The sequence below is a fragment of the Cydia splendana genome, chromosome 11, assembly GCF_910591565.1.
Source record: "Cydia splendana chromosome 11, ilCydSple1.2, whole genome shotgun sequence".
Taxonomy (NCBI): domain Eukaryota; kingdom Metazoa; phylum Arthropoda; class Insecta; order Lepidoptera; family Tortricidae; genus Cydia; species Cydia splendana.
Genome location: NC_085970.1, coordinates 15,990,791 through 16,016,417, shown reverse-complemented (window position 1 = coordinate 16,016,417; position 25,627 = coordinate 15,990,791). Strand labels below are relative to the sequence as shown.

The 25,627-nt window shown below is 35.6% G+C and overlaps 4 protein-coding genes across 6 annotated transcripts in view; 2 read left to right on the top strand and 2 right to left on the bottom strand.

Moving 5' to 3' along the window:
• LOC134794959 (N-alpha-acetyltransferase 15, NatA auxiliary subunit) overlaps positions 1-2,263 on the bottom strand; it is a 104,974-nt gene extending 102,711 nt beyond the window's left edge. The window contains exons 1-4 of the mRNA XM_063766832.1: positions 2,011-2,263; positions 1,647-1,731; positions 1,221-1,483; positions 239-546 (exon numbers count right to left, since the gene is read on the bottom strand). Coding sequence (XP_063622902.1) covers positions 239-546; positions 1,221-1,483; positions 1,647-1,731; positions 2,011-2,067 — 713 coding nt within the window. The 5' untranslated portion in view covers positions 2,068-2,263. The remainder of the gene's footprint in view (positions 1-238; positions 547-1,220; positions 1,484-1,646; positions 1,732-2,010) is intronic.
• Positions 2,264-2,573: 310 nt separating this feature from the next.
• The window catches only part of LOC134794933 (uncharacterized), a 178,303-nt gene continuing 155,249 nt past the window's right edge, over positions 2,574-25,627 (top strand). The window contains exons 1-2 of one of the 2 annotated variants that reach the window (XM_063766797.1): positions 2,574-5,440; positions 5,623-6,129. In XM_063766797.1, the coding sequence (XP_063622867.1) occupies positions 2,694-3,383 (690 nt within the window). In that variant the 5' untranslated portion in view covers positions 2,574-2,693 and the 3' untranslated portion in view covers positions 3,384-5,440; positions 5,623-6,129. Of the gene's footprint in view, positions 5,441-5,622; positions 6,130-25,627 lie in introns of those variants that run through there. The other variant, XM_063766798.1, reaches the window with a different exon arrangement.
• LOC134794824 (uncharacterized) lies at positions 6,575-10,464 on the bottom strand. The gene is made up of 4 exons (XM_063766623.1): positions 10,263-10,464; positions 9,997-10,173; positions 9,384-9,737; positions 6,575-9,171 (listed from the first exon to the last, which is right to left on the bottom strand). The coding sequence occupies exons 3-4, from the start codon at positions 9,725-9,727 to the stop codon at positions 8,550-8,552; spliced, it is 966 nt and encodes a 321-aa protein (XP_063622693.1). The 5' UTR covers positions 9,728-9,737; positions 9,997-10,173; positions 10,263-10,464; the 3' UTR covers positions 6,575-8,549.
• Positions 12,841-20,755, top strand: LOC134794931 (nuclear transcription factor Y subunit alpha). Of its 2 annotated transcripts, none has more exons than XM_063766791.1 (9): positions 12,841-13,014; positions 14,507-14,680; positions 15,396-15,459; positions 15,966-16,094; positions 16,828-16,919; positions 17,277-17,468; positions 17,981-18,063; positions 18,776-18,866; positions 20,554-20,755. In XM_063766791.1, exons 2-9 carry the CDS (start codon positions 14,513-14,515, stop codon positions 20,626-20,628), a joined length of 894 nt encoding a protein of 297 aa, XP_063622861.1. In that variant the 5' UTR covers positions 12,841-13,014; positions 14,507-14,512; the 3' UTR covers positions 20,629-20,755. The 2 variants fall into 2 exon arrangements, with proteins under 2 accessions (XP_063622861.1, XP_063622865.1); XM_063766795.1 differs by lacking the exon at positions 12,841-13,014 and adding an exon at positions 13,034-13,218.

The following is a 25,627-nucleotide window of genomic DNA, read 5'->3' as shown; positions in this document are numbered from 1 at the left end:
TCTCTGTATACATTCAGTCTTTAAGAACAACCACTGTACTATACTTTTCTCAATAAATTATTTGTATTTGTATTTTATATTTGTATTTGTAATGTGTACTTTTTGTACCGAGACTGACTGAATTAGCAAGACACGGTCGTAAGTTTCCGTGAAAATAAGATGGAAAATAATTATGCACTACATCTGTACAAGATGAACTAAAATAAGATGGATAGATGGACAAGAAAAAATTACAAACCTCTTCAACTTCAAATAATATTCCCCACTAGTTTCTTTCACTGATAATTTATCAAGTATCTGCGTCTGGAACTTGTGTAGATGTGACAGTGCCCTGTCAAACTGTCCGGACTCCGCAAGAACCATGTTTTGGTACAAAAGCAGTTCTGAGTGTTCATAGTCATACGGTCCTTTCATTTGGTTTGTACGGAAGGCATCGAGAATGCTGTTGGCCATCTCGTAGTCTCCGAGCAGGTGATAGCTCATTGCGAAGCCTATCCAGGAAGCCCTCTGTGTTGGTCGGAGCATGAACAGCTGGTACCGGGTGTCCTGAAATTATTTTAATAAAAAATTTAAAACTGCTTGCTTGGCATATAATAACAATAATATTTTAAGAATTTAATGCCTACTAATATTACCTATAGAATTATGTCTGTCCATCTGATATTTTGTCATGATTAAACTGCTCAACCGATTTAGATTAAATTTGGTATGGAGATAGTTTAGGCCCAGAGATGGACATAGGAAAGTTTTTATCAATCATCATTTCACACACATGAAGTTGCGGGTAGATGCTAGGCAAGTGTATAATAACCACCTTACCTTAATAATACTTTAACCTATCCGAAAAACAAGTACTTTGGGCAGAAATTAGTTAATTCATGTATAAAGTATAATCATGTGGCAAACCAAAGCCACATGAAAAATTGATGGGAACCCCATGTAGAGACTAAAGGTGAGGCCATCCATAGAAATTATCAACCACCTCAGATGCTACAGTTACATTTCGGATACGCATATGCAATGGTTAAACCACATTAATGTGTCTTTACAGCTATGTTTTAAAGCCTTGTCTTGAATCAATAAGTAGTAGGTAAATAAATTCTACTGTGCAACTGAGTTCACTATCATGTTGCATAAATTGTTCTAGTAACAAATATTATCTTAACTCACACAGATAGCATTGCATTCCTTATAATGAGTAGATAACAAAATGACAATACCTTGTATCCTTCTAAATCTCTCATCTGGATCTGGAGAAGGGATAAATCCCGTAGAATCTGTATATTCTCCTTTTCCCATTTAAGAGCATTCCGGTAACATTTGATTGCCTCATCATATTTCTTATCGGACCGCTGCAGGAGGCCATAGACATGCCAACAGACTGGGGACTTGAGATCATTGCGAAGGCCTCGGCGCACGTATTCATACGCTTCATCTTTCCGTCCCAGGCAGTTTAGAGTCAAACCTTTCATTGCCAGGGTCTCTGAAAAAAAAAATTGAATCACTGAACTCCTCTCGACCAAAATAGTTTTCCACTAAAAATATAGGTATTTTAAGTGAGATTTTATATTTATAACTGAAAACAATGTTTAACCACCATTAGGAACATTTATTTATACATAAATTATTGGTAAAAAAACACTCACCTCCATGTTCTCCGAATTTTGGGTTGGAGAGGATTTGCTTGGCAAATTTCAAACCATTTTTATATTGTTTATGTTCATAGCAACGCTGGAAAAAATAAGCGGTAATTAGATATTATTTAACCTTATTTATTATTAGATACAGGCACTCGGAAGATGCAAGGCCAGTTATTATATGATATAAATAAAGATACGAATCATTTACTAAAGGAACAGATGGTAGTATTAATAAATAATAATAGTGCCATACAATTGCATGAAGCCCTGAGTTGTCATTCAAAAGATATGCTTTATTTTATAATTCAATATAATCGCCGAGGATGACAAGCTATACTGAACCAAAATATATGTTTACAATTGCACTTACCAAAATTCTTTTGAATAGCGCATTTTCTTTGGGCGGCAAAGGATTACTGGGTGGCATTTTGTTCAAAGAAAACGAAGCGTATTTTTATTATTTCACTAATAAATTGAAATATAGCTAAAAACCTCGTGGCTATAAACCAAAGAAGTCGATGAAGGATTGTCTATGGGCATTCGGAAAGATGATAAGTGGGTCACGTGACCAAATTAGGTGATACCAGCATCAATTTCAAATGTAATAATGACAGCCGTATCATCAATAGACATCTTTATTTAAAAGTAAATAGTTTTTGTCTATGATTACCAAGAATTGCGTTTACAAAGAACGTTACGAATAAGAAGCATTTCAATAGCTCACTAGGTATTTTAGCAAATTAGAGCAAGTTTTATGGTGTTAATAGCTTTATTATACTACGTACTTTAAGATACTTTTGTGAAATGAATGTTATAAGTCAAATGGGAATATTGTTCAGATCAAGTTTAAATTTAACATAATTATAACAACCTCTGTCAACAAGCATAACGTCAAGACATATATCAATTGGCCAATGTCAATCATTCAATTCATTCATTGGATAATGTAGCGTTTTTTTAACTTGATGGTATATAAATAAATTGAATATTTTTATTTATGTTACTGTGAGTTTAATTAAGTGTGATAGTTCGTTTTAAGAGAGGTGAAATAATATGGGTATAGAAAACATGCGTCGCTGGCCCATGTACTTGATGTTCGCCGTGTGCATTCTGCTGGTCCTTTCACTATTAAATAGTGGAAGTATGCTCACCGTGTTGCGAAACAGAGTAGCTGAAATGAGCGTACAACTTCAAGAATGCTCTAAACAACAGACCTCATGTATGGAAGAGTCCCTGCGGCTTCTTGAACAAAAAGACGGTTACGTTTCAAAACTCGATGATCTCGACAAAGAAAAAGGGAAGTTGATTGACGACATTAAAGACTACAAACATAAGTTAACAGAAACGGAACTTAAAGTTAATAGAACTAAAATGGACGAGCAGCTGTGTGTTGCGGAGCGCGAGTCTTTAAAAAATCTGCAGCTGAGCAAAGAAGGTGTTATCCAGACTTTGAGATTAGAAAAAGTTACTTTAACAGATCAGTTAGCTGATAGAAAAAAGAAGATAGAAGATTTGGAGAAGCAGGTAGAAAATTTAAAGGCAACGTTAGCTTCTATGGCTACAAAGCCAGCTGCGAACTTAGTATCATCTAAAGTTACTCCTGCCGCCCAGCCTCCTAAGCTAAGCCCTGCTTTGAACGCTCATGAACCGCTTAATGAACCTATCCTTGACAATGATGCGAAGGAAGACATTGATGACACAAATGTGCTAAATGATGATCAAGGTTTTGATCCACAGATGTAAATAAGTTTTTTTAAGGTAAGGAATAACTGGCAGGGCAATAAAAGATGATTGTTACATCCTGACTGATAAGGAAAAACATAGCCAAATTGTGTTGAACTCCAATAAAATTGTTGACTCACTTTATTTTGTATTGTAATACCATAAAACCTCCAAACTATAGTCCAAAGCTCATAACAGTCCCAACTAAGGTCCAAAATTAACTGTACTTTTTTTTCGTTCAGGTGTGCCTTTTACTGTATTTTTTGTAGTTCTAAGACAAGGTATGTTTATAAGTGGAAGAAAAAACTTGGAGTAAACCAAAAGGATTGGTATTTATACTAAATTTCCTTTTGAACCCTGGACCATAGTTCTACTATTGGAGTATAGTTGGGAGGTTTTACAGTATTAAAGTGTGATTTATGATATTTTTAGCTACTGATACTTTTTGTATGAACAAAACAACACTCCCAGTGCAATTATATACATGACATTTTATCATTTATGATATTGCAATAGTTAATTATGCATTTACTACATTTACTCATTTTTCTATATTTAGTTATCTATTGTTAATTATACAAAAGTAATTACCATTTAGAAGGGTTATTGTTACAGACAAACTGATAAGTTTCTATGTTTTATATAATATGTATTAATTTCGCTAAATGCTGGCCTATACATGGGGTTAAGAGCTAGGCATATTTATCAGAACCAGGCCATAATACACAGAAGTGTAATAACTATTATGAAATGGTTTTGTTGTTAAGATCACAGAAATCACATTTGGTGAACAAGTTTTTTTAATGTTACCCAAAGTATTGCAAAATTGTACCTGTTATTATTTTGAATGAGGTACAATGGTACCTCACTAGCTAGAGGGCAAATGTACCCTTAACTAACTTTGATTAAAAGTAATTTTATAGTTGAGCTTATCAGGCAATCTTTTTTCAAAAAGTATGACCTGTAGGGCTAAGATGGTTGGCTCTTTATCATTTGTCACCATGCCTGTCACATTTTAACAAATATTTAAGTGCGTAAGTGACGCATGGCATGACAGGTGATAAAAATGCGACCATGATACCGCTTCTGATATTAGCTTTAACTACTAGCTGTACCTACAAACATCAAAAAGAAATAAGGCAATATTTTTTTTATATTTAAATATACTGTTGTATTCAATAGTGAAGTCAACAATATGTTATTAAACAATTATTTTCTGATAATTTTGTATATGGTTGTGGGATTGTGCAAGGAGTAAATTGAACATAAAGGCATTATCATGAACAGGAAACCAATCTTGTGTTCATATCAAGTGTGTTAAAGAAGGTCGAATATACAATGAATCTGTATAGCAGTTAATACCTTTTGAAATGAATGAGTGATGGCAATTTGTAAAACATCATTCTCAATTATATGCTGTAGGTATGTGTATTGTATACACTCCCCATACCAATAAAAGCAATTGGTTTTTAAACATGTGGTTGCCTTATACAGGATGAATGAACCAAATGGATCATAAAACAGCATGAAACTGTAAAAAAAGAAAGCATATAATTCTTTCTTGGGGTCTACACAGATCCACGATTCGTAAACCTTATTAGAAAACGGTACATTCAGGAATACTATTCGCTTAGCACCTTTGCATACAAACTTCTGTGCAGGGGGGTCACTTTTCTCTGCAGCTGACTGTACATAAGGTCCACCAATGTTCAGTTAAGAGTTGTGTTAATCTCGTAAGGCCCACCATACAAATATTTCCTATTTTTAATTTGAAACTTGTACAGTAAATTAGGATGAATTTATTTGAGAAAGATTTGAAACAAATGAAAAGCTACTTTATTTGGTTTATGAAAGGTTCTTATTAGATTGAAATGGAGTATACATTGTAATTGTAATGCACAAGCACATGTTACGAGTTTAGTACACATCCAGGCAGTAGTGCGATAAGAAACGAGTGTTTACTTTACACACTGTTATCATAGTATCAATGTTTTGCGTGAATTAAGTATTATAAATTATAAGCCATCATGGTGCCACAATTTGTGTAGTTTTAGATCTGATTTGTGTACTCTGCTCAAGTTACTACATAGGGGCTATTCATAAATTACGTCATTTCAAATTAGGGGGGGGGGGGGTCTGGACATCGGATGACCGTAGCATGAAGTAGGAGGAAATGGGGTCATTTGATGCATGATTTTTGGATGATTATAGGGGGGGGGGTCCAAAATCGTCAAAAATCGATGACGTAATTTATGGACAGCCCCATATATCATTGTTGTTTTCAAGAATGTTTAATTATTTATCAGGTACCTTGCGCTTGTTTGCCACCAATGCCTTAATTCATGTGGTTGACATTCTTGACTGAGTTTATTTAGGTCTTGGTCAGAGATAGTGGCGAAACAATATGGTAAAGAGGTCTTAATATTTTCCACAAAAAAGGGGAGGACATAAGATGAAGTTATCCAATTGATACGGTTACGTCTATAATTTATTATTTTGTCTTTATACGAAGAAAAATCTAATTAAAATTATTATGATTGATAAAATGAGAGACTAGAAGTTAACATTGGCAACTATAGGGGGATAAGTACAGTCAAAACATTTTGAGTGCAAAACTACTTCCAAGTTTATTTTATTTTGAAAACAGCATACCTAGTGAGTGATATAATTAGATTAATTAGTACCTATTTGACTTTCTTTTTTTATAACATTATTGTGTTGTATAAACCCATTGTATACTATGAATAAAGAAGGGAATTGAATTATATATATTTATACTGAAAGTTTCATTGATAGCTTTACCAAGCCCCTGTAATGTAGTGAGGAAACTGGAGTCTGGACTAATCCCAATGAGGTCTCGTTTCCCCTCCGAGGTTGGAAGGTCAAACGGCAGTCGCTTTCGTAAAAACTAGTAAGTACTATGTCAATTCTGGGGATTGGGTTACCAAGCGGACCCCAGGTGAGCCGTTGCAAAATACTGCGACGACAACGCTAGAAGGATGATGATGAGCCAAAGCACAGTTATTAGTGCTTCTTCGAATCTCTCACTATGCTCGAGATTGTAAATTAAACGCTACGCTCGTGCTTCTACTATACATACTACTATAGAATCCTTCGTTTGTTCTGGGCTCAAATCAGCCCTACGCATCAATAACTACAATCATGTATTTCTCCTATCCCTGTCACATCTATGGTAAATAAATAAAACCAGATTTATTTTAACAAGTTTACTGAGCTTATACACTTTAGCATAATGAAACAAAAATCCGTTCTCTCATTACTTCAAGTAATGAACTAACAACTTAAAAGATACAGGCTAAATCTCAATACTCATTAACAATGCATGTCAATAAAATCACTTTCAGCTACTGAAATTCTATAACTAATTGTGTAATTATTTGATAATTAATAATCACGCCAAAGTAAACTATATTTCACATAGGTAATATTAAAAAGGTCTATTCGAATATACCTAATCCTGTTCATTCAAATGTATACTAATGCGTTTAACTTTTGGACGCCAGCATAGGATTTACCAATAAATCCTACAAATACATTTTTTATGGCCTGGATGGTAGCCAAATCTCATAGAAAACACTGAAGACAGGTAAAACCTATGCTGGCGCCATCTATAAAGACCTTTGACAGTTGCCAACTCCATTTGTACGTTATTGGAATTAGGTTAGCATTCTCTTTTGCAGAATATTTTGACCGGGCAAGCTTAATGAAAGCTGTAAAAACTGATAATATACCAGGCAGTTGTGTTTCTATGTTTGGCCAGCCAAACAGACTTGCCGATGATATTTTTATAGAATTTTGATTTGGATTCGGTTTCCATTGCCATATTAGGCCTACATAATTATTGCATTATTTTTAAGAATTAAACATTATTTCACCTTTGTATACATAATGAGTAGATATAACCTAGCGTACACAACTAAAACTAGACATACTATCCCTTGGGAATAAAAAAAAGGAAATCGGTGGTATAGTGACAGAAGGGACCCCCTAGCACAATCGTTTGTTTTAGAATGCAGATACAGGTTATTTTCTAGCCAAGATGACAATATCGTACATCGACAAACGAAACGAAAAAAAAATATCGCTATGAAAAATGCTCCGAAAAGTCACGTGGCTAATTCCATACATTATTTAAGTTTCGATTGGGTTTTTTTTATCAACGATTGTCATTTTGGCTACCCCCTGGTCATACACCTTGAGCTGAACATCACCAGATTATTATAGTCGTACTGACTGAAAGACTAAGGACCAATCCCATAATGCAAAAAAATAATAGGTCAGGCTTGGAAACATAAGCAGTTTTTTCTATCAAACGAATAGATGCGAGGTTAATATTTTTTTTACCAAACATGTACTAGGGGTCAGATAACGGTGGAGGTAAAACTAGCAGTATATTGATGGTACTGGCAAAGGAATATCGACTTTAATCACAAGGTATTAAGAGTACAAATGATACAGCTTAGTTTGACCACCACCGTCATATAAAGAGATCTAAAAGAAACTGGACTTAGACAAACAATTCATGAGTTATAAAAATACAAGTTACTTGTTAATCAGTCAGTTATATGGCTACAAAAGATAACTAAAATACAGAGATCTTACATTTTACTATAGGTAAAATTGTTTAAGACAATCAAAAATTACATGAAGTACATAAAACTGTTATTACATTGTGAATTAACATTTTTTCTATTAATAAGTATATGCGAAAACTATCTGCTGAATAGAATATCAATACAAGAAATATCTACACCTTACCATCACAATATTCATATTTCATAACATATTCTCTTAATGTCAACTTAAAAGTAATAATTATAGTAAAGGTATTGCTACCACTAACAATATTTTAATTTTTTAGAAGCAAGTTTGGAAGACAAACATACTATCATAACATAAATTTCATACACCCTAAGGCTCTGTCAAAAGGTAAAGATATTCTTATATCAGGAACACAGTACATAAAATAATAAATTGTTGTAACAAATAAAAATATAACTATCATATCACAAGGTTAGCAAATGTATATGAAAAGAAAATGTGCAATTGCAAAACTGAAATTAACCGGCCATAACAGCATGCATTTTGTGACAAATACATATAGCATCATTATAATATAGCTTTATAAAATAAAAATGCTAAAACACTCAAATGTAATACCAAAAATCACTTGATCTTATTTGATTCTTCCTCCTGGGCCGCTGCTTCAAAGGCAGCCATCAGATTTCTCCTACACTTGGTTTCGTCAATATAATGTAAAGACCAAATTATGTACTCCCCAACGTTCAATGGGTCTTCCGAGTAACTAATTTGGACTTTACATTTCCTTTCCCATTTCATGCAGTCAGTACTGCGGTTGTTTCTAGTTCTAGTGAATTCTATGTACCCGTTACACTCTACTGCAAGTTTTGGCAGCTGAGCATTAAGAGCGTCATGGGACGCTGTGTTGGCGCTTGTAGAGGGCAAGCAATCCCCTTGTCCAAGCTCATGATTAGGTGGTGTGACAGCAATACATTTTTGTTTCGGCCTTCTTTCCACAATACTATCGCCCTTGCTACTGACATCAGAGTCTGGGTGACTACGTTTTAAGCTGATATGTTGGTCATCATGCAGAGATTCAATATGTCTGCTCTTTAGCCTTTTTCTTTCTGTGCTTTTATCCGGCTGGCAACCCTCTGCCCATTCAGGGCTGTTACAGTTAGATCTGAGCAACCTTTTCTTAGCTGATGACTTGGAACTTATTAGCTCAGGTGAATGCAGAGGGCTAGCTAAAACCGTATCATCCTTTCTGAAAGGTAAATAAGATTCTTATTAGAATAAGCTAAGTATTCTGGTAAGTTTCTAGTGTGAGTTTTAAAAACATTACAAGTAATGCTACTAGCCTTTTTAATTGTGATGTTGTAAGGAATTAAGTATGGAATAGGAGTTAATTGAAAGAAAACTTGAAGTTACATAGTAAAGCAAGAAATTTATTTAAAAAAGCATCATTTCAATACAGACCTCTTATTGATAATTCTTTCATGCCTTAATTGGACTTTATCGATGCTCTCAACAGTTGTAAAATCATGGCGGGAGCACTGCATGTCATATCTCATGAATGATTGAACTTTCTTTCTAGTTTTAATGGTTCTACCGAACCACTCAAGGATGGCATCATCTGATAGATACAAGCCAAAGTTCTGCCTCTCATGGTCAATCATGCGTTTGTACCATGAAATGAATGTGCGTGCTTGCTGGCGCTCGGTAAACTTATTGGTGGCATTGTTATTGTCTTCTTTGTATGTTTTTAGTTTGTATTTGGTAATATTGGTTTGTTTGCGAGGAGTCGCTGGAGAGTTTGACATGGTTTGTATTCTGTGAAGGAAAAATTAAAAAATTTAATGACAAACCAAAGATATAAGATGGTTTTTCTCATATCACATTTATCCACATAATAATCTTTCAATCAGTCTAGGCCAGCGGTCACACACACACATCTCTTAGTAAAAATCTTATAAGATTAATTAAAGCAACACATTTATATGCACATGGTCTTACTATTTAGGTATGAAAGGGTATATGTCTTGAATGTTCCTAGGTTAATATTCTTAAAAGTAATTCGTATACTACTTACATTTCTCAGAGAGTATTTCGACTACTTCTTGGGAACTTTTAGCCTGACGTGCAAGGTTCAAACGATGGTTTAGAATGCGTTTTTTACTTTCCTCGATGTAAGTAGTAAAGGACAGGTCGATCTCCACCAATTCCTTGTGTAATTGAGTTACGGTTTGTTGGTTCTCCACTATTTTCTCTGAAACAAAATAAACCAGTGTCAATTAGTTGTCATTGCAAACTAAAACAGTTGAATTTAGGAATCAAACTTTTTGTAACATAACCTACTTAGACAATTCGTAACCTGCAGAGCCAAATGATCCCGGCTCAAGTCTTCAGATGTTGTCGAATACATCTTATGTTAGCACTTTTGAATATTAACATTCGCTGATTAAGTCACAATGTACAAATAATAGTTTTACGAAAAGAAAAAAGTGTTTAGCGTCTTCCACAAAATTGTAACCATAGAGAAAACTTTTTATGTCATAACATAAAGGAACGAATTCGTTATTAGGTACCTTATACTGCAACCGTTATGAATTTCTATTTATATATAATTAAATAATTCAAATAAATACAGAATAATAAGTTAAAGGTATATTTATCAATAGGCCTGATGACAAATTTTGAAAACCCTTTTAATATCGTCGGTACACTTGTATTAGTTCCGAAAAACACTATATTTCAGTTATACTCATAAGATTTAACATAGATAATTGCATTTTATTATAGCTAGTTTAAACTTCGCGCGAAAACGCCTCGCATGCCATTTGTGACGTCATTATTTAGTTGGTGGTAGGGTGGTAGATATTGTTTACATACTTACAGTTACGAATTTCCCTTGAATCCGAATGATATTGTTAATTCAGCACCATATATTACGATTAGGGATGATAAATACATTACAAAAATTTATCACAATAACTCATTTTACACAAAAACTCTCACACGGTTGCAGTTTAAGATGAATTATTTAGATACATGTACATTTTGAGTGAAAATCACCGAACGCCGGTTTTACTTTTTAATTTTTCATTTTTTCTAGTTACGACAGCCAACATGGCAATGATAGTTCCATTCAGCCAAATAATTAAAAATGTTTGTTGTTGAAATATCGTATTATTTAGCATTTTATTTAAGTAATAACAAATAGATATCTACTTTATATCGTGTAATAATATTTTTTGGACGTAATAAATGTTTAGTGGCGAAATAACATTTTTTTTGCACCTTTCGAACTCTTTGGTGCCCACGTATAGATTTCGGTCAATGAGGTTGTCTATGTTGCTCTAAGAAATATGTTATGGATTGATGACGTCACTGTTTGGAACGTTTCTGATTGGCGTTTCAGTAAAAATGGCCGATTGGAGAATTTTGCACTTTTATTTTATTGAATATATTAATAATCCTTCAGTTTATACTGAGATTGGGCCATTTTTTAGAATCATATTAACATATATGTTTCGTTGAAACCATTATTTCCATGATTCTTTGTTACTTGCAACAGGCCTATTGTCATGGTATATCTTATTTATGATCCAACAACGCTTTTGTCAAGTGTATAAAAATATTTTTATTTTTAGTGACTATTTTACTTAATAAAACACCCAACATCTATACGTAATCTTAGTCTATGGTTTCAATAATGATACCAGTTGTAGTAAGAAACTACTATTATAGAAATTAAAGAACTTATTTAAATTAGTATAGCTGGTCAAGCAAATCTAGTCACTAGAAAAAGGCGCGAAATTCAAATTTTCTATGAGACTATAACCCTTCGCTTCTACATTTTTTAAATTTGCCTCCTTTTTCTACCGACAAGATTTGCTTGACCAACTTTTATTAATATGTTTTAGATTTATACTCTGGCACACCCACTTTTTCAGTAGAAAAAGGCGGCAAATTTAAAAAATGTAGGCGCGAATAGTTGTCAAAGTGGGTGTGTTTGAGTTTAAATTGCTGTATTTTTTCACATTATTTAGGGTTCCGTATCTCAAAAGGAAAAAACGGAACCCTCATAGGATCACTTTGTTGTCCGTCCGTCTGTTTGTCCGTCAGACCCTTTATCTCTGGAACACGTAAAGGTAACGAGTTGAAATTATTTTTTTATATATTTCGCACTCGGAACTTCAAGTCTATTTATACTTTTAAGATTTTTTTAGTTTACACAAGTTATAAAATGTGTAAGCACAACTTTGCCGGTCTGTTAAGTCAGTAAGAATTAGAGGGCCTACCGCGAACCACGTTCGATGTGTTGCCTCTGTCGCACTTGTAAATTCGTATGTAAGTGTGACAGGGAGGCACACGTAACGTAGTTCGCGGTAGGCTCTCAAGAAACTATACTCATCCCTTTCTTTTGGGTGCTAGTACTAGCGTAAGACAAATACAGTTGATTCTTTCTGTCTATGTTTGAAATGAGACAGTCCTGGGCCAAACTAACATTATAGTTTATGCTACACATTATAGTGCTTATAGTTTGTCAAGGGACTGTCTCATTTCAATCATAAACAGAGAGAATCATACTATCTTTGTCTTACACTAGTACTAGGTACTAGTACCCAAAAGAAAAGGATGAGTATAGTTTTCCTGGTTATTGCTGACTGACAATTTGGTTTGACCAAGTATAAATTATCTATTTTGTTTCTTTCATAATTCATAAACTATTTAGTAAAAACAATTCGTGTCTAACGATGACGACAAAAAGGTAACAAAGAGGATTACTTTCGCGTTTTATTCTATAATCGAATATGGATTAATGATAATTAATAATAGTTTAACAAACTCAACAATAACTTATTCAATCACAGGAAATCGTCATGATTTGTGCGGTTTTCTACCATTAGTAGGGTATCCCAAAACGCGAAGCCAACCATAGACGAGATTTTAATTACGTGAGCGAACATTGGATAGTGGAACATCCGCGCTTATTTGGGAGTGGTAATGCGCCGAACCAATCTACTGCGTTCCCGTGATCATTGACTTCGGCCATTGGTCTATCCTTTGTCAACCAATCATTGAAAAACCAGTGAGGAGACCCAATGTAAGTTTACAATTTTGACTGAATATCACTTTGGAAATGGACATGCTTTACTGGAATTATCGGAAAAGTTTCATTTTACACGGGAAAATGTGTTACATGTTCGAAGAAATAACTTGAAATCGGCCATTTTGATTGCGTTGCCTTCGCTCATAGTTCTAGCGAGTGACGTGAATATCTTATGACAAAGTACTTTTCCTATTCCACGTAAGAGAAATTATCTTTTTCGAGGTAGAAATCCTTTCTCTATATTTGTTTCAAATATTCTTATACTTACCATCTTGTGTAATTTATACGAATTACTTCAATTAACATTACATGCATGTACTGTAGTATATTCCTACTGTACTCTATACCTACTTAATTAATTAACCTTCCATCAACATAATTAAACTCGTTTTAGACGCTTGAAGGCAAAAATATTGACGGGCAACTATTTTTATAACAAGCAAACGTTTATAAAAACTTGTAATTTTATAAGTAAGCTCAGTTAAATATAATTTATTGACGACCGGTCTGGCCTAGTGGGTAGTGAGTAGTGACCCTGCCTGTGAAGCCGATGGGCCTGGGTTCGAATCCCAGTAAGGGCATTTATTTGTGTGATGACTCAGATATTTGTTCCTGAGTCATGGTTGTTTTCTATGTATTTAAGTATATATGTATATATGTTATATATATATCGTTGTCTGAGTACCCACAACACAAGCCTTCTTGAGCTTACTGTGGGACTTAGTCAATCTGTGTAAGAATGTCCTATAATATTTACTAGGGTTGTGTTATCCCTCATCAAATGGATGTGGCAAATATAGCAAACTCGGAAACGATTTCCTCTCTAACCGCTTTATTGATTTACAGTACTTATTCTCCATAGCCTCTTAAGACCCACCATACAAAAATTCAAATTTTTAATTTGAACTTTGTTCTGTAAGTAAATTGGAACTAATTTCGTTTGTTTGAAAAGCGATGAAACAAAAGAAATGCTACTTTGGTCAATGAAAGGTTGAAACAGAGTGTACATTATGCACATTGGACCTTATGACTCTTACGAGTATATACATACTTATTATTATAAAAAAAATTAAATGCCTTTTACTTATTATTTTATAGATTAGATGATTTATTCATTTCATAATATGAAATTACAATATTTATAAATTATTTAACACTAATCTATACGTATTTATATTATGATCGTCAAGTAGGAAAATAACAATTGATTATAGTTATACAAATGTCAAGCAATACACAATTTAAAAACCATTATAAGTTGATTATAAGTAATTGATTAATTATTTACTATATTTTTTAACAATGTCAAATAATATAAAATCGTCGGATGACAAGCAAAAGTCACTAACTAACACCATTGAAATTATTGGACAATAAACCGTGTTACAAGTGTAATAAAGTGCATTGTTACTTTAATTTTTCGATAGTACTTAGTGACTTTTGAAATGAAAAATAGAATGTCAATAAACGGTGTAACAAATTCCAGTGAGCCATGGAGCACGCTCAGATCCAGAACTCGGATGGTACGCAGGTGATGACCATCAACGGTCAACAGCTGCAGGTGCTGCAGATGAACAACGCTGGCGCGCACATGATCCAGGGGCCCAATGGACAGCAGATTGTGGTCCACGCTATACCAACCACTGCACCTACTATTCAGGTATATATAAGATAAATGTAAACCTTTTATTTTAGGTGATAAAACATAGGTATCTACAAGATATATTAGATTTAAAACTAGGTACATTATCAAACTGAGAGTTTTTAAAACTAAAATTAGTATGTAGGTATGCATGAAAACTTATAATTTTCTATGTGGAAGAACGGTGACTATTCACTAAGAAATAAATCGTTTTTGATATCTTATAAATCTCATTAATTTTATATACTTTATTTAAAAAAATATTTCAAGGAAAATTACATTACTTCCATGATTTGATACCTATCAATAGGGAACTGAACTATTCAGTTGAGCACAAGCAAAACTAAAATCTGAGAATGTAGATAGATTTTTTCTTGAAAATATTAACAAACTTTTTTATACATGCATACACAGCTGGGGACTCCACAAATCCAGGTAGTAGTATTTTATCAAGGTAGCAATTACCTACTGAATGTATAATTTACATATTTAAAGTCTTGCTAATATTTTACAACATCATGTGTAATTGTGTATGCAGTATGGACCCTGAACCACCAGTCCCGTAGCTAGACTGACGGAATTACAATTTGTGTTAATAAATAAGAAACCCTTGCAATTGTTTTAAGCGCCATTATAAGGCCAAGTATAAGTAGAAAAAATGTCTCTGTAATATTGTTTTAAGTCAATAAATGAATTAAATTGTCTACTAACTAGAACTTGTTGACTTTTGCAGATGGCAACACCCAATGGACAGCAACTCCAGCAATTACAGGTCCTACCTCTGTCCAGTCTTCAAGGTAAGGTCACAAATAATAGAATATTTAATTCTACAGCAAATGATTTACTAAAGCAACGCGCAGGAAACCCACTAGAGTTGCAAGCACCCATATGCTGTGGTGGCTGCTTGACATCAGGCGGTCTGCATGATTATTTGCCACCCTGCTCGATTTGAACTTTAAGATACGTCAATTAATAGACCTAGAAACGGATAAGATGTGACGTTTTTGTTTGAAGAAACGTCACATTTGACACTTACATATCTAATCCATATCGTTTGTAGATCTATTATATGACGTATCTTTAAGTTCGAATCGGGCCGGGTGTCACCGTCACGCTACCCAATAAATGAAGATTGTGAGTTTTGTATAGATTTAGAATTTGTGTTCTTTTAAGCAAAGAGACTCAAAAATGTTCAGAAGAAAAGTCAAATTATAATTCAGAATAAAATATGAATGCTGAAAAACCTAGTTTTTGTACTGAATAAGCCCATGAAAGCTATTGCTCAGTTTTAACTGTATTTCAGGCACAAGTAACAACATCCAACCAATGCAGCTGGTGCAAACAGCAGACGGACAGACATTCATCTACCAGCCGACTGCCAGCGCTCCGCAGCCTGCCATAGACCAGCATCAGATCATCCATCAACCTGCTGGTAATTCAGTTATACACAGATTTTTATAAATTAAGAATTCTATTTAACCTTTTGAACGCCACAGATGGCAATTGACGTGAACGCAAAATCGTGACAACGACGCTAAAGACGGCATTTGACGTCGATCGTTTTTTGATGAAAACCTACTGAAAAACATCCCACTTTTAGGTTGGCATTATTTAGTCATAAAATAAAATTTTACTCCCGTGGCGTCACGTCAGAGGCACGGCAAATGGATGCGCCGTTTGGCATTCAAAAGGTTAAGGGTGTTATTCCATCTTTCAAATATCTTGGTCCAAGTCCATCTCACTGCATCTCACTCTCTCTCTCATTAAGCAAAATTTGGGACAAAATGCACATTGGACAAAGAAATTGTAACTGGTGGAATACCACCCTAACATTATTCTGGCAAATCAATTTGTCAGTAAAAAAAGGCGTAGGGCATGAATTCAAATTTTATATAGGTGATCTACCTTTTGCTTCAACATTTTTAGTTTTTTTTTTAACTTCATTAGCATGAAAGAAAAAGTGACCAAATCCACCAGTGAAGTCCAGTAATCAACATATTTCATAAAATAATTTGATTTTGTTCCCTAGTTGGATTTTGCTGATATAAAGTAGGCTTTTGGACAAAATCGAGCTTACCACCCCAAATAAACATCCTACTTTGTTTATTTTTGGCATTTTAACTTTTTAATTGGCTATATCTAATGAAATCTGTTGTATTTTTCAGTGATCAACTTGAATGGTAACCTGGTGCAAGTAGCGAATGTCGGCAACGCGGTGCAGCAACAGCAAATTGTCAACCAGCCCAATATTGTGATGGTAAATATCAATGAACACTGCTTAGGGTTCCGTACACAAAGGGTAAAAACGGGACCCTATTACTAAGACTCCACTGTCCGTCTGTCTGTCACCAGGCTGTCACCAGGCTGTATCTCATGAACCGTGATATCTAGACAGTTGAAATTTTCACAGATGATGTATTTCTGTTGCCGCTATAACAACAAATACTAAAAAGTACGGAACCCTCGGTGGGCGACTCCGACTCTGAAAGATCTTGTCAACAATTACCAAATTCAGGAATGTGGAATTTATTGTTGTGACCCTTCCCTAACCCTTACTAATTTGCTGCCTTTGTTACTGTTTTGTACAACATTAGACGTCACGATTCCTCTGCAGATGGTAAACAACAACAACAACAACAACAACAACAACACCGGCGCCAGCACATCGGCAGCGCCGTCGGAGAGCGCAGCCTCGGACGAGGAGCCGCTGCTGTACGTGAACGCGCGCCAGTACAAGCGCATCCTGAAGCGCCGCGCCGCGCGGGCCAAGCTGCACGAGCAGGGCAAGATACCCAAGGAGAGGCCGGTGAGTAGTCACCACACCACATGTTATGCCATTCAGGGTTCTTGCTAAATTGGAAATTTTATAGCGTAAGTATTGAACAACCAATTTAGCCAGGACCCTAAATGGCGCAACAATCGCGGAGCGTGATGGTATACATGTCGTAGGCCGATCGTAAGATCAGGCAAATCGTAATGTTCCTGTGTTTTGACGATAGTCACATTAAACCAATACATAGGTAGGATAGGTTCGTTAGGTTGCTTCAGATGCCCGAAGGACAAACTACCCAGAAATAGGAGCCCCGCGTAGCGGGGCTCCGTCGACTCAGGGAAGGAGTCAAAGATTTTCACGTTTCACGATATGCCTAGGAATTTCACGATATGCCTGATCTTACGATCGGCCGCCGACATATACATTACATACCTTCAAAAAAGGCGTTCTTTGCAAGTGATAAATGATTATGAGAAGAATCAACCAGTCATGAATTAAGAAAGTTTAATCGACTTTTTTTAAGGATTATTATTTTTTGTTTTCAGAAATATCTACACGAGTCCAGGCACAGGCACGCAATGAATCGGATACGCGGCGAGGGTGGCAGGTTCCATTCCGGTAGTAGGAAGTAAGTATCTGTATACATTTTGGACAATCATTTCCTAAAATTTTTGACACAACACAAGTACCAGCAAAATTGTAACACTACTCGATTAAAAAACCGGCCAAGTGCGAGTCGGAATCGCGCACGAAGGGTTCCGTACCATAATACCATTTCGCAAAAAAATGGCAAAAAATCACGTTTGTTGTATGGGAGCCCCACTTAAATATATATTTTATTCTGTTTTTAATATTTGTTGTTATAGCGGCAACAGGAATATATCATCAGTGAAAATTTAACTGCCTAGCTATCACGGTTCATGAGATACAGCAGGGGTAACCAATTAGTTTCTTCAGGGGTCCGGTTCTTATAATAAAACGACCATCGCGGTCCGTTTCTACTTGAGTTTATAAATTAACAGATTCACCACCAAGAACCTGCTGGGTGGGTTCATTTTGTATTGGAAATGGGGAGCGTGGCACTAAAAGCGTTAAGCAAAAAAATTAAATAGGGCGGCGGTCCGGATCCCGTTTTTACCCTTTGCGTACGGAACCTTAAAAAAGTAACCTTAAATAATATTATGCTTGAAAAGTTGCTCAATATTTTTGAAAACACTGGCCCGCCACTCTATCGTATAATCGCGTTATATAATATATTTCTGTTATGAGTACAATATTTTCTTTGTTGTGAGGCGAGGATTATGTTCACATACTGACGTGTTGTAAACTTACATGTGTAGGAATATGGAGATGGCGGAGCAGGGCTCGGAGGAGGAACACAAGCCTCTGGAAGACATCAAACCGGACACCGTATCTATCACCATTATTCAGGTAAATGTCCTCTCAGTTCTATTAGATCTATTCATGAGAGCCTTATATGAACTTCGCAAAGTAGATATTTTTAATTCTGGGTTCGACGACGGTGCCGCCCTTCCACACATCGACTGAAACCCCTTTTATACCCTACCTATGTATTATACACGGTGTAACACGAGGAAACCGAATAATTTTAACAGCGTATTCCTGATCATATTTAGAGACAAAAATGTCCTATAAACTTTTTTGAAATTCGCCTAGTTTCAGAGATAATATTATTTAAAAAAAAAAGTTTTTATTGTTACATAGTGTAAAAGGCCTTTTTGATGGTGATTTGCTGCTATGGGACATAGTCTAAATATCTATCCGTCTAAATATTCCAAAAAGTGACAAGTAACACTTTGCAAAAAGTACGTTTTACGAAAAAAAAATGTAAAAATCAATTTTAAGTGACAAGTTTACCAATAACATTTATTTTTTTATGTACAAATACATTCAATAAATTAAAAAAACTAAACAAAAAAAAATTTATAAACTGAAATAAATGTCATATACTAAGAAAAAGTGACCAAGGCCTCCAGTGCCCCAGGCTGGAATCGAACCAGCGTCCTCTGCTATCGCGGCAGGTGCCTGAACCACTCGGCCACCGGGCCACAGCGACATTAGTCAAATTTTCCAAGTATATGCACTTCCTACTGAAGGCAGGGGGCGCCACAAGCCTTCAGTAGGAAGTGCATATACTTGGAAAATTTGACTAATGTCGCTGTGGCCCGGTGGCCGAGTGGTTCAGGCACCTGCCGCGATAGCAGAGGACGCTGGTTCGATTCCAGCCTGGGGCACTGGAGGCCTTGGTCACTTTTTCTTAGTATATGACATTTATTTCAGTTTATAATTTATATAGTAGTGTTTCTACTTGATAAAAACAAATTAAAATATTTTCTGAAAAATAATTTAATTTGTTCAAATACTTCATAGTAAAAAAAAATTTTTTTTTGCGAAATTGACCTAAACTCGTATTACATTTTTTCGTTCTTTTGACCTCAGAAATGCGTGGTTAAAATTATTCGGTTTCCTCATGTTACACCGTGTATACCCCTTTGCCTATGTATTATAATTGATATAAATTATTTACGACGAGAACTGTGTAGATAAAATAACAAAACGTACTTTTTAATTCTGAGACTTACTCCAGATTCCATAAATGACGATTCTTGCACAAAAAATCTATAAAAGATAACTATAACACTTGTAGTAAGTTTATGAAATTGGTCACTTCATAGAATGTCTACCTTACTTTTCGAATATATCCTAGGCGCCAATTGTTAACCCTTGGCAAAGATATATGTAACTCCATATAAGATAAATAAAGCCTAGGAAAAGACTTGCCTCGGAAATCAAGAAAAAGTCATTCTCGAATAGATGGCACCACACCTTTGGCTTATTTTATACTTGGCTAGATGGCGTTGACACCGTTTGATATTTAACAATTTTAACACATATCAGTGAAACAACATGGGTCAAAGTTATATGGCGATCTAAATATTCATTTTTACTTTTAATCGTATGTCGATAGATGGCAGTAAATTTACTGTGACTACAAAATTTACCATGACAATAACCCTCTATACTATCTATTCTCTCTGCCCTTGGTTAACAATTTACTATTTTGTCGAAAGCTAACTAACCTTCCTCACCTTTCCAGGATGAAGAGTCCCAAGAGCGCCAGCGGAGTCACTGGCGGCGCCTCGCGCCACACCAACCCGTGCCTTCTGCGTAGCAGCCGACACGTGCACGCTGAGACTGAACTAGACCGAGCCGGTCGCTTACTTTAGTTACACGACGAAACGTTTCATGTTAGCGCATCGGCCGAGAAAATATGGGGAAGTCCGCTATACCTATTCAGTTGGTTGGTGAGTTATGATTTACTACGGTTAACCTTTTGAACGCCACGCTTATGTGGCCTTAAACCTTGAGCCTTGTTGGAATGCACGAAGGTTGATATTAGGCTGTAGCCACGCGCGTCTGTCGACGTCTTCGGCGGTCTAAGTGATTGGTATTATGACTTCAAGAGCACGTAAAGTGGATCATAAGGCGTGCTCGCAGCGCCAAGAACACTTACATTGTTACGGCGCATGCTGTCAATGTAACCTACATATTTTCTCGTAAAGATTATAACTTTGCCGATAATGTTGGCGTGTGAGTGAGGATGTTAGACATTAAAAGGGTTAAAGATTTCCCAAACTAAGCTAGCCTTTATTAAAAAACCACCGCATAACTACACCAACCGACTGAGATAAGTGAAAGGCGGTAATTATAGATGGCGCTCTCGACGATAGTTCCTTTTTATGTAGGGACAGTCAATTTGACAGATGCCTTTCCCATTGTTCGTGTAAATGTTAATTTATTGGAAATCTTACCGCTGCCAGGCTTTTTACGTCAGCTACATAAATGATAGGATACATAACAGAATAGACAATAGATGATACCTATAAATTGATGGGTAGGTATTGACTCGATCGAGGCTAGACATATTAACCTTTTGAACGCCAAACGGCGCATTCATTTGCCGTACCACTGACGCCACGGGGGTAAAATGTAGTTTTGGGCAGAAATAATGCCAACCTACAAGTGCGGTGTTTTTCAGTAGATTTTCATCAAAAAACGATCGACGCCAAATGCCGTCTTTGGCGTCGTAGTCACGATTTTGCGTTGACGTCAATTGCCGTCTGTGGCGTTCAAAAGATGAATAATATCATGAATTTCAGTTTAGAGAGATTATAATATGTCCGATCTAGATTGATAAAAAATCAATTATATAGCATCTTTATTGTCAAATTGTGACTCCTATTAATTTAGTTAATTAATTTAATGTGGTGTCGATTTAAAGCAAAATACTGCAGCACTAAGGCATTACTTCCATAAGAATGCAATCAAAACTCACCCTTATCGACAACCTTTAGAATATTTAAGTAGCTGGCAAAAGTAATCATGTTTTGTAAACTTAAGTACTGCGGAGCAAAGCTCCTTTCAGCGATACATTTTATGTTTTTGAAAATATCGGACCGTGTGAAAAGGTCTTTAAACTAAAGGCTATTTGACATTAAATCTAAGTATTGTTGATTATTATTTACTGTTTAAAATATCCGTAAAAATAGTTTAGGCAATTAAAATCGAAGTTTCTAGGTACAGTCGCCATCAGATATATAGGAGCGGCCGAGGTGCTCACAAATATCTGAACACACACTCTATTGTTAGGGCGTTAGAGTGCGTGTTCAGATATTTTTGAGCACCTCGGCCGCTCCGATATATCTGATGGCGACTGTACCTATTAGCATTAGATAGACTAAAAGCTTGGTGATCTAAAATATCTAAATAATTCTAAAATGACTACAACACTGCCCGTAATGATAGACGACAAATAATAATGATAGCTCCAAATTGGTTTACAATTTTACCGCTTAGACTGTCTGTATTATTGGATCTTAATCCGTATTTGGGTGGATCAATTTTTTTTATCGTTATTCTGTCCGTTAGCCAGGCGACAATAGTAGCATAGTTTATTAGAATAAATGTTATATGTACTACGTTCTACTATTATGTGACAATCCAAACCAAAAGGGACCTTATGGCGGTCGGCGTTTACGTCGCGTAGTGCCGCATTAGTAATGGCGTAAGCGCCGGCCACCATATAAAACCCTTTTGATATGGATCGTCAGATATACTAAGTAGATGACCCTTTATGGAAATGGTTTAAAATTAAAACCGTTATAAAAATGTATGTTTGGTTATTTTAAATACAATAAAACCAGGGGTTTAAGTGTGACCCAGGTGACCGTAACCATGGCAACGAGTAAAAAGAAAAAGTTGATTCACCCATATGCAACATGCTTAAGATTACGCGTTTAAAACCCTTTACCAGTCTGACATTTCAAAAATGTCAATCGAATGTCAGTCTTACTCATCGACAATAGGACACATGTTTGAAGTGCCGTATGTTGGAAATATATATCCCTAACGCCCACTTGCACCATTCCACTAACCCGGAGTTAACCGGTTAAATCTGGAGTTACCATGGTTATCAGTACAATTTGACACTGGGTTAACGGTTTAACCGCTTAACCCCATGTTAGAGTGATGGTGCAAGTAGGCCTTAACCTGGTAAAGGGTTAAAGCGTTAACTAACATACCATAATCGATGTTAAATTAGTAATGGCTAGAGTAGGTTGATAATTTCAATATTGACTAATTCGTGGCAAGATTAGGCCACAATCAGCGTTTTAAACTATTGTACATGAGGCTTTTTTACTGAGGTGTGCCAATAAAGAGTATTCTATCTATCTATCTTTTTTCGCATCGCGTTTACGTAACGTTGGTTTTTATTTTTATATTGCTGGCAATTTACTGATATTTTACATGAAATTGTTAAATTATTCTTTTAAAATTGATTAATATTATTATAGTCGTATGTGAAGAGTAGATTTAATAAGCTTTAATATTTCTCAGCAAGGATATTCCATGAAATATTGGTCAGCACATTTTGCTCATAACGTTTTGTAAAATATGGGGATCGGACTTAGAATAAAACATATTTTCACTTATTTATGAGCGTGTAACGATTTTTAATGAACAAACTAATTGACAGTAGGCAATCATTGATTGTTGTAATAATAAAAGCTATTCTATTTGCGTTATTCATAAACGCTTATTGGGGTTGGCCGGTGGAAGTTTTTAGCAGATGGCGCCATCATAGCTTGCCCTGTCAATCCATAGAATTGTGTCATTTTTTTGTTTTTTTAATACTGGATGCCGGCCCTTTAAGCCAAATCTCATAGAAAAACCGGGCAAGTGCGAGTCGGACTCGCGCACGAAGGGTTCCGTACCATAATGCAAAAAAACAAAAACAAAAAAAAAAGCAAAAAAAAACGGTCACCCATCCAAGTACTGACCACTCCCGACGTTGCTTAACTTTGGTCAAAAATCACGTTTGTTGTATGGGAGCCCCATTTAAATCTTTATCTTATTCTGTTTTTAGTATTTGTTGTTATAGCGGCAACAGAAATACATCATCTGTGAAAATTTCAACTGTCTAGCTATCACGGTTCGTGAGATACAGCCTGGTGACAGACGGACGGACGGACGGACGGACGGACGGACGGACGGACGGACGGACGGACGGACGGACGGACGGACGGACAGCGAAGTCTTAGTAATAGGGTCCCGTTTTACCCTTTGGGTACGGAACCCTAAAAAGGGGCAAGCTATGATGGCGCCATCTATGCAAAACTTTGACAGTTGCCAACCCCATTTAAGTTAAGGTTAACAAGCTCTTGATAATCGTTTGCCTTATCTGTCATTTTGAGATGTGTTTGTTAGAAAGGGACAACAGTTAATGAATAAGGGGGTGTATTACAGTAACTGGCAATCCGATCCCCTACTTGGGCTAACCACAAGGTTCATGTTTCACACAAGCAATCTTATATTGCTTGTTTTTTGCTGAGCATCACAAACAGTTTTAGATATATTTGGATGAAACATTGTTGTTAGCCGTACATTTAGGATACAGAAGACCGTTTGGCGGTCACCATGTTTTTACCTTCCATTATTTTTGTATTTATAACAGTCCAGATCTTGACTTGTACTTATAGCTTTTTATGACAGGATTTGTCGAATAATATTGCTGTATCTTAACAAACACAAGGGTATGAACGTCTAACAGATACCCTACACTCAACAGATATAGTGCATAATGCCTAATTATTTTACATCGTTTCACGGAAACCAAAAAGAATAGATAGTATAGAGGGGTCCTGTCATTGTAAATTTTGTAGTCACTGTAAATTTACTGCCATCTATCGACACACGACTAAAACTCCAGATGAAAACGTATAAAGTTATCAAAAAATGTATATATATGGATAAATAATTTTATTATTTTTATATCATTTTAATCCATGTTCATTCACTGATATCTATCTGTTAAAATTGTTAAATATGAAACGGTGTCGTCACGCCATCTAGCCGAGGATAGGCTAAAGGTGTGTGCGCCATCTATTCGAGAATGACTTTTACTTGAATTCCGAGGCACGTTTTTTCCTTAGACTCTATTCGTCTTATACGAAGTTACATATGTCTTTGACGGAAACGTACGAACGCGTCATGCTATTTTAGTCGGTCTCGGTACAAAATGGACTGAAGTTGACTGAAATATCATGACAAATATGAACGTTTCCGAGAAAATACGATGGAAAACAATTATGCACAACATCTGTAAAGAATGTAGTGCCAATATCACAATTCACTGATATATCTTTGCAATTATTTGTACTTATTACGTTTATAGCAAATCTAAATCCAAAGATAATTTTAACAGACTTGTTGGTGTAACCTTATTTTTTGTTGGTGTAATATTATTTTCGCCATTAACTACTATGTGCCTGAAACTGTCAAGTTTCCATTTTATCTTCTATCCTTTTCGCACTCACAAGCCCCTGTGAACCCTGTTACACATTGATTAGTGTTAAATGCAAGTTAATACAATCACTACTTACGTTTTAGTGGCTAATGTAAGTAATGTATGAACTCGCACTTAACAGTAATCAAAACAGGCCTTAATATGTGACGTTATCTATGAAAAGGGACTTTATTGTCGATGGCGCTTACGCCATTACTAACGATGCTCCGATATAAATACAATGCCGCGCGACACTGTGCGGCGTAAGCGTCATCGACAATAAGGTCCCTTTTCATAGATAATGCCCCATATATCGTATTTTAAG

Coding starts and splice junctions, on each gene's coding strand:
- LOC134794931 (XM_063766791.1), top strand. CDS start 14,513: ATGGAGCACGCTCAGATCCAGAACTCGGATGGTACGCAGGTGATGACC. Junction 17,469..17,980: donor AGATACCCAAGGAGAGGCCG/GTGAGTAGTCAC, acceptor TTTTGTTTTCAG/AAATATCTACACGAGTCCAG. Junction 18,064..18,775: donor TTCCATTCCGGTAGTAGGAA/GTAAGTATCTGT, acceptor TTACATGTGTAG/GAATATGGAGATGGCGGAGC.
- LOC134794824 (XM_063766623.1), bottom strand. CDS start 9,727: ATGTCAAACTCTCCAGCGACTCCTCGCAAACAAACCAATATTACCAAA. Junction 9,172..9,383: donor GAAAGAATTATCAATAAGAG/GTCTGTATTGAA, acceptor TTTACCTTTCAG/AAAGGATGATACGGTTTTAG.